Consider the following 9,079-nt stretch of genomic DNA (forward strand, 5'->3'; position numbering starts at 1 on the left):
TAATATTTATTATTTTATTTTTTAATTAAAAATAATTTAATTTTTAATAATTTAATAATTAAAATAAATATAATTTATGTATTATAAAAATAAAAATAATATAAATAATTTAATTTTTATTGTCATTCCATTAGAGTTAACTTACAGCATTATATTATATTACTTTATACTTTAACGGTACTTTATAAAGTACTTTATAGTACTTTCCTGTGCAATATAGTGATTCAACATTTCCATCATCACAGGTGCTCTCTTTAATCTCCATCACCTTTTTAACCCCTCCCCTAGGCCATCCACTGTGGCACCAGTGAGCCCAGAGAAGGGAAGGGACATTCTCAGTTCATGCATCCCTACCTTCATAGCCCTGTCCTGGCCTTAGAATTGTCACATGTTAGCATAACGGCAGGGTGTGCAGTGTAGGTGACTGCACTCTGGACACACCCTCCGCATCCTGCTAAACTCACTCCTGGATCAGTCATCAGAGCGCAATCACCCCTGTAAGTCCCTCCTGTACCTCCTAGTCTGCATATTTTGCCACTACTGTTTGCCAGAGTCCCGCTCTGACCAGGCTCATGGAGGAGGCAGGAACAGGTCACGGACCACTGGCAACCCTACCTTTGCAGGTGACTGCTTTTTGGATGCTTGTTTTGTGACACGGGTGAGAGCTCTCTTTCACTGCTGTGGTGTTGTGTCATGTTTAAGCTGTGATGGTGCAGACTGGGAACCACCGTGTGTAGACATGTGGTTTGCAGGGACAAGGGGGGCTGGCTGTCCTTGCAGAAAGGAGAGGGTGAACTCCTGGAGATCAGTGGGGTCAGGGGAAGGGCTCCCCTAGGTGGCCTCAGAGACAGGACACTGGCTTCTGGGAGGAGAAATTTCCTTCTTTCCCCATGGCCCTTCCTGCTGTTTTGGAATTAAGTTGACATGAGACAGAGTAACTGGAGAAAACACCCAAAGTTTTATTACCACCACACGGAGGCCCAATCTGGACATTAAGACCCAAAGAAATGAACAACCAGGTGGTTTTTACCCTGTTTACAGAGAGACAATAGATGAGCGTGGAATTGACAGGAGAAAGAAAACCAGTGTTTGGAGCTGCAGTTAGCAGGGAATGCGAAGTGGAATGTGGGCTGAGGTAGTGGGTTAGTAAAAAGTAGCAGGTTTATTTCTACAGCCTTCTCAGTTCTAAGGTCCCTACCTGTGGTGATAACTGGTTGTTTTTCCTTCTTAGACCTGGGAGGAGACTTTCATTCGGGAGATATTTCCTGCTTCCAGGGGGACAGAGGAGGGTGTGATGTCCTCACACCTGCTCTTTCCCCAGTACCTTCTATTCACGGTGATCAATATGCTGTTGAGGTCCACGTTGGGGGGCCTCCCTGGGTTCCCACACTTGCTCCGTTTAAAAAATTTAATTCTATTGATTTACATTGTTGGGTGGATTTATTTTAACCACTGGAGTGAATGAAATCTATGAGGTCTCTAGGAAGTGTAAGTTCTTCTGATTCGTGAACCTTTTCTGAGAATGGTTTCAACCCCTTTTCAGGATGAGGCTGTTCAGGTGTACTTGTGTGTTGAGTCTTAGAGAAGCATCGTGGGTGTTTCTACTGATTGGGTTATTTGGGATCTCCATGATCAATGGCCTGTCTTGATCAGTCGTCAAAGCCTTTGACAGGGCCCCGTCCCCCTGAATCTGTGGTAGCAGGTCACACATAATGCTTTCTCACATTTGTAAGTCGTCATTTCAAGCACTTGGAAACATGAAATGGTTTTGACAGACTCTCTTTGGAAAGCTTCTTTAGTAACTTATCTCTAATGAGAACTCAGTTTTAATGTATTTAAAGGAAGCATGTTGACTAAGAATGTGTTCTTTCTAGCTTGAAATCAGCCTCTCCCAGGTTTCACCCTCCCTCTTAGAAAAACCATCTCTATTCCCACAGAATGATTCTCCTCATAGTCTGCCACAACGTGTTACATTTTGGTTTTCATTTAGGTAGAAGCAGTATATATATTAATATATTATTAAACACATACACCCACGGACATGCTCGTGCACAAAATGTGCTCCATATCCAATCACCTGTGGGCCAATCTCTGAACCCTTTTTTGAAGATGATTACTACAAGAAAATATGTTTCCTTGAGCTTATCCTACTTAGAAGTGCCAGGCTCATACATGATGTATTTCCAATATGTTCTGAAATACAAATACATCCTAGTGTATGTGGTAACAGTATCCCTGCAGATCACATTGAATGGAGAAAAAAAAACTCTTTCCAAGAGGTGGTGGGAGTAATGGCTGTTGGTAGAATCTGGTACCACTAAAGAGCTCCATGGAACAAACTATACCCCTATAGACACAATAAGCTAAGAAATTTAGAAGTCACTGTGAAAATTCTTGACTCTTTTTCAAATATTAGTTGTCTGTATGTGGATGGGTTTATTTCTGTGCTCTTAATTGTGTTCCTTTGGTGTATGTGTCCGTTTCTTGATCTAGTAACACGCTGTTTTGATTCCTAGATATTTATAATGTGGTTTGAATCAGGAAGTAGGCTGCCTCCAGCTTTGTTCTTCTTTGTTGGAATGGCTTTGGCAATTGGGACTTTTGTGGCTCCATACACATTTCAGGATTGTTTCTTATTCTATCTGTGAAATATGCCATTCAAATTTTGATAGGGATTGCATTGAATCTAGAGATGATTTTGAATACTGTGAAAATTTTTCAATCTTAATATTTTTAAATATAATTTATTGTCAAGTTGGCTAACATACAGTGTGCTCTTGGTTTCAGGGGTAGATTCCCATGATTCATCGCTTACATTGCAACACCCAGTGCTCATCCCAACAAGTGCCCTCCTCAATGCCCAATTCACGAACACAGGATACCTTAATTCTCTTCAATTTGTTCCATCAACTTATGCAGTTCTAAATGTAGAGCTATTTTGCCTCCTTGGTTAAATTTAATCCTACGTATTTTATCGTTTTTGATGCTATTGTGAATGTGGGATAAAAAAAATCTTTTCATGTTTTTGGAAATGGCAAGACTTAATTCTTTTTATTGCTGAGTACTATTCCATTGTGTGTGTGTGTGTGTGTGTGTGTGTGTGTGTGTGTGGTGTGTGTATCACAGTTGCTTTTTTTTTAATTTAATTTTTTTTTAACTTTACATCCAAACTAGTTAGCATATAGTGAAACAATGATTTCAGGAGTAGATTCCTTAATGCCACTTACCCATTTAGCCCATCCCCCCTCCCACAACCCCTCCAGCAACCCTCAGTTTGTTCTCCATATTTATGAGTCTTATCTATTTTGTCCCCCCCCCGTTTTTATATTATTTTTGTTTACCTTCCCTTATGTTCATCTGCTTTGTCTCTTAAAGTCCTCATATGAGTGAAATCATATGATTTTTGTCTTTCTTGACTGATTTATTTCACTTAGCATAATACCCTCCAGTTAAATCCATGTAGTTGCAAACGGCAATATTTCATTCCTTTCGATTGCCAAGTGATACTCCATTGTATATGGAGGATGTGGTAATATATACCACATTTTCTTTACCCATTCATCCATCGATGGACATTAGGGACCTTTCCATACTTTGGCTATTGTTGATAGTGCTGCTCTAAACCTGGGGGTGCACGTGTCCCTTTGAAACAGCACACCTGTATCCTGTGGATAAATGCCTAGTAGTGCAATTGCTGGGTCATAGGGTAGTTCTATTTTTAGTATTTTTTGGAACCTCCTTACTGTTTTCCAGAGTGGCTGCACCAGCTTGCATTGCCACCAACAATGCAAAAGAGTTCCTCTTTCTCCACCTCCTGGCCAACATCTGTTTTTGCCTGAGTTGTTAATGTTAGCCATTCTGACAGGTGTAAACACCACAATTTCTTTATCCATTCATTCATCTTCTTACTTCATGCAAATGTTTATGGCCATTTGGGCTGTTTCCATAAATTGGCTATTGTATAAACGTTGGGGTACATATGCCCCTACAAATTAACACACTTGCATCCTGTGGATAAATTCCTAGTAGTGCTATTACTGGGTCATAGGGTAATTCTATTCCTAATTTTTTGAGAAATCTCCACAGTGTTTTCCAGAGTCGGTACAACAGTTTTCATTTGCACCAGCAGTGCAAGAGGGTTCCCTTTTCTCCACATCCTTGCCAAATCTGTTGTTTCCTGACTTGTTCATTTTAGCCACTCTGACAGGTGTGAGGTGGTGTCTCATTGTGGTTTTCATTTGTATTTCCCAGACAATGAGCATATCACATGTGTCTTTTAGCCATCTGTGTCTTTTTTTTGAGAAGTGTCTGTTCATGTCTTTTGCCCATTTCTTAGCTGGATGACTTGATTTTTAGGTGTTGAATTTGACAAGTTCTTTAAAGATTTTGGATACTAACCCTTTATCTCGTATGTTGTTTGCAAATACCTCCACCCATTCCGATGGTTGCCTTTTAGATTTGTTGATTTTTTTTCCCTTCGCTGTGCAAAGGCTTTTTATTTGATGAGGTCCCAATAGTTCATGTTTACTTTTGTTTCCCTTGCTTCTGGAGACATGTCTGGTAAGAAGTTGCTGCAGCCTAGGTTAAAGAGGTTGTTGTCTGTTTTCTCCTCTAACATTTTGATGGTTTCCTGTCTCACATTTAGGTCTTTCATCCATTTTGAGTTTATTTTTTGTGTATGGTGTAAGAAAGTGGTCCAGGTTCATTCTTCTGCATGTCACTGTCCAGTTCTCCCAACACCATGTGCTGAAGAGACTGTCTTTTTTTCCACTGGATATTCTTTCCTGCTTTATTGAATCCACTGAAACCTATGGAAAGCTTAGGAAAGAAATTACAGAAGACACAAAGAAATGGAAAAACATTCCATTCTTGTGGATTACTAGAGCAAATACTGTTAAACTGTAGATACTACCCAAAGCAATCTACACATTCAATGCTATCCCTATCAAAATTACACCAGCATTCTTCACAGAGCTAGAACAAACAATTCCAAAATGTGTGAAACCAGAAAAGATGCCAAATAGCCAACGTAATGTTGAAAGAGATATCTATAGCTGGAGGCAGCACGATTCCAAACTTCAAACTGTATTACAACGCTGTTATCATTAAGACAGTATGGTACTGGCACCAACACAGATGTATACATCAATGGGCCAGACTCGAGATTCCAGAAATGGACCCACAAATCAATGGCCTATTAATCTTCAACCTACCAGGAAAGATATCCAGTAGACAAAAGAGAGTCTCTTCAGCAAATGACTGGACTTCCCGTACTATCTTCTGTAAGAGTAATGAGGGTGGGCATCCTTGTCTTGTTCTGATCTTAGAGGAAAAGCTTTCAACCTTTTGCCACTGAGTATGTTACCACGAGTTTGTCATAAATGGCCTTTCTTATGTTGAAGCACATTCCATCTACAACTAATTTGTTGAGAGTGTTTACCATGAAAATATATCATGTTTTCTCAAATGTCTTACTGCATCTATTGAGAAAAACATAAGTTTTTTATTCCACTCTACTCATGTGATGTATTGCATTGACTTATTTGTGTATGTTGGTTTGTCCTGTATCCCTACTACATCCCTCTGATCATGGTGTTTGAAACTTTAAATGTGCTGCTGAATTCGATTTATCAATATTTTGTTGAAAAATTTTGCATCTATATTTTGCAGAGATACTGGTCTATAGGTTTCCTTCTTTTTTTCTTTCTATGATTTATCTATGTTTTACATAAGGTTAATGCTAATCTTGTGAAATGTGTTTGGGAGTGTTTTGTCTCTTCAATTTCTTTGAAGAGTTTGAGAAGGGTTGGTGCTAGCTGTTTTATAAATATTTATGAGGGAAGAGGTAACTATATTTGTATCAGACAAAATAGGCTTTAAGCTAAAAATGAAAACAAGGGATAAAAACTTCAGTTTATAAGGGGGTCAATTCATCAAGAAGTTATAACAAGGGTAAATATATGGCAACCAACATGGGAGCACCCAAATGTATTAGGCAAATGCTAACAGTTATGAAGAGAGAAATAGACAACTATATAATAACAGTAGGGACTTCAATATTCTAATATTAAAAATGGACAAATCATTCTGACTGAAAGTCAACAAGGAAATATTGGACTTGAGCCATAATTAAAAACATTCAATACACATATATGGAACTTTCATCCAACAGCAACACAATGCATATTCTTACCAAGCACACCAGGAGCATTCTGTAGGATAGACCATAAGATAATTTATATAACAAGTCTGTGCAAATTGGGGAAAATTGCCCTCTTGCAAGTGTCTTTTTTGATCACACTCCGATGAAAATGAACATTGACAACAATGAAAAGCCAAAAAAAAAAAAAAAAAAAAAGAAAGCTCAATTTTGCAAAGATGTAAAAATTAAATAACATACCTCCCCGAAACTAATGGGTCAAACAAGACGTCAAAGGGAAATCAAGAAACATCTTGAAAAAACGAAAACACTACTTACTAAATTATAGGATGCTGCTAAAGCAATGCTAAAGGGAAAGTTTACAGCATTTAAAGCACTACAGTAAGACAAAATATTCTTTTTTTTTTTTTAATTTTTTTTTTTTTAACGTTTATTTATTTTTGAGACAGAGAGAGACAAAGCATGAACGGGGGAGGGTCAGAGAGAGGGAGACACAGAATCTGAAACAGGCTCCAGGCTCTGAGCTGTCAGCACAGAGCCTGACGCGGGGCTCGAACTCACGGACCGCGAGATCATGACCTGAGCCGAAGTCGGCCGCTTAACCGACTGAGCCACCCAGGCGCCCCAAGACAAAATATTCTTAAATCAACGACCTAGCTTTACTCCTCCAATAACTAGGAAAAGACCAAAATAAGCTCCAAGTTGGCAGAAGGAAAGAAATCACAAAGATCAGAGCAGAAATAAATGAAATGGGCACCATAAAACAATTGCAAATCAACTTAGAAGGAAGAAGAGAACCAGAACTCACTGTACAAATGATCTTCTTTTGAGGTCTTCGAAGGAAAGTTAGGTAAGGTTCATTCTACTAGACTAAATATTATTTAGATCATAAGCACTATATAGTCTACTGGTTCAGTACACCGGAAAGAAGTAACATAGCTCATTTGCAATACAAAGCCAATCACATGTGAAAGGAACACATATCTTTATGTGATTGTTTAGTATCATAGTATTCTGATCATATCAGGCTTGCTTCAAACTGATTAAAATTAAGTGATTCGAAGTACATCATGCACACGAGAGTGGAAGTAGCTTCAGGGTAAAGTCTGATGACATTTCCCATGTTGTACACTTTCTATCAACCGCGCTCAGATCCATCATCAGAATATAAGCAGAACCCCGAATTCTCCTCCCCCACTTCTCCTTCCAGTCGTGACTCTTCTGGGCAAGCACCATTCTGGCTTCCAATACCACGGATTCATTGTGCCTGCTTCTGAATTTCACATGAGTTAAAAGTAAATTTTATACCATTCAATTCGAACAGTATGAACTGTTTTGCAGCTGGCTTCCTTCACTCAGCAGTGTGTTTGCAAGAGGCATTCATGCTGATGTATGTAGCTATTATTTGTTGATTCTCATTATTGTATACATTCCAATAGAGGATACATCATAGTTATTTTTAGATTCTTTTATTGAACCCATATTCTCCCCACTAGAATATTGAGCTCCATGGAGACAGGGCTGAGTATTATGATTGCTGATCACAGTCGAAGTCAGTGGAACAATGCCCTAGACAGAGGAGGTGCTTTATAAGGATTTGTTGACTTCAGTGACAACTGGGTTGTAGTCACCCAGAATCTGCAAACCCTGTATTAGCTCCCTCTGGAGTCTGTGGTTCCTCTCACCAGTCGCCTCAGCGCCCCCTTGACCTCCTTGTTCCTCAGAGTGTAAATGAGGGGATTCAGTAGGGGAGTCACCAGAGTGTAGAAGAGCGCAATGCTTTTGTTGACATCCTGCGAGTAGCTGGAGGGAGGCTGGAGGTACATGGAGATGAGTGTGCCAAAGAAGATGACCACCACCATCAGGTGGGAACCGCAGGTTCCGAAGGCCTTCCGCCTGCCCCGGGCCGACTTGATCTTCAGGACGGCCCTGGTGATGTGGCCATAGGACACTAAGATGAGTGACAGAGGCACCACGAGGAAGAAGACACTGACTGCAAAGAGTTCAGCCTCGTTGAAAGAGGTGTCAGCACAGGCCAGCTTGAGCATCACGGGCACTTCACAGAAGAAATGGTCCACCTGGTTTCTCCCGCACAGGGGCAGGGTCATGGTCAGGGCCGTCTGTAGCACCGAGTTGCCGAACCCTGTGAGCCAAGCAGTTAGCACCAGGTGCAGGCAGAGCTGCGGGTGCATGATGGTCAGGTAGTGCAGTGGGCGGCACACGGCGGCGTAGCGGTCATAGGCCATGACCGACAAGAGCACACACTCCACGCCCCCGAGCCCCAGGGCAATGAGGAGCTGGGTCACGCAGCCGCCATAGGTGATAGTCTTGTCCCGCCCCTTGAGGTTGGCCAGAGTCTGAGGGACGGTGCAGGTGGTCAGACACAGGTCCATGAAAGAGAGGTTGGAGAGGAAGCAATACATGGGGGTGTGCAGGCGAGGGTCCCGCAGCGACAGGAGTATAATGGTGCCATTGCCTAGACAGCTCAGGACGTAGCCCATCAGGATGACCACAAAGAGAGGCGTCTCCAGCTGAGGCCTGTCGGAGAAGCCCAGGAGGAGGAATCCTGAGGAGGTGCTGCCATTCGCTCTTTCCATGGCACTCAGTCTGCACAGTTAGCAGGAGTTTTCTCTTGCAGCTTCAGTCCAGCCCTGTTTTCCCACAGTGGGCGCGTGGAGTCTGGGTAGAGGCCTGAGAGTTTGCACACACCCTTCCTTGTTGGGGAGCGACGGGGCGATAAACAGCCACTAAACGGGAGCATCTTCTGTGTTTCGGACACTGGCCTAGACGTGGGTGCACTTTCTCCCAATGACTTCTGAGGTTGGCACGTTCCTGATCTCTGTTGACTAGATGAGTGAAGTGAGTGTGAAGGAGGTTCAGTAAGTTTCCCAGGGGAAGTCACCAGGCTTCAGACTGACT

At 41.5% G+C, this 9,079-nt stretch overlaps 1 protein-coding gene across 3 annotated transcripts; it reads right to left on the reverse strand.

Moving 5' to 3' along the window:
• Positions 1–14: 14 nt before the first annotated feature.
• On the reverse strand, positions 15–8,757 carry LOC112853591 (olfactory receptor 2B8-like). 3 transcript variants are annotated; one of them, XM_086706014.1, is made up of 2 exons: positions 7,844–8,757; positions 15–42 (listed from the first exon to the last, which is right to left on the reverse strand). In XM_086706014.1, exons 1-2 carry the CDS (start codon positions 8,755–8,757, stop codon positions 15–17), a joined length of 942 nt encoding a protein of 313 aa, XP_086562140.1. The 3 variants fall into 3 exon arrangements, with proteins under 3 accessions (XP_086562140.1, XP_086562139.1, XP_025772936.2); XM_086706013.1 differs by having other exon boundaries at positions 15–39; positions 7,841–8,757; XM_025917151.2 differs by lacking the exon at positions 15–42 and having other exon boundaries at positions 7,813–8,757.
• Positions 8,758–9,079: the final 322 nt, after the last annotated feature.

The sequence above is a fragment of the Puma concolor genome, chromosome B2, assembly GCF_028749965.1.
Source record: "Puma concolor isolate L17-30 chromosome B2, mPumCon1.1.hap2, whole genome shotgun sequence".
NCBI classification, from domain to species: Eukaryota; Metazoa; Chordata; class Mammalia; order Carnivora; family Felidae; genus Puma; species Puma concolor.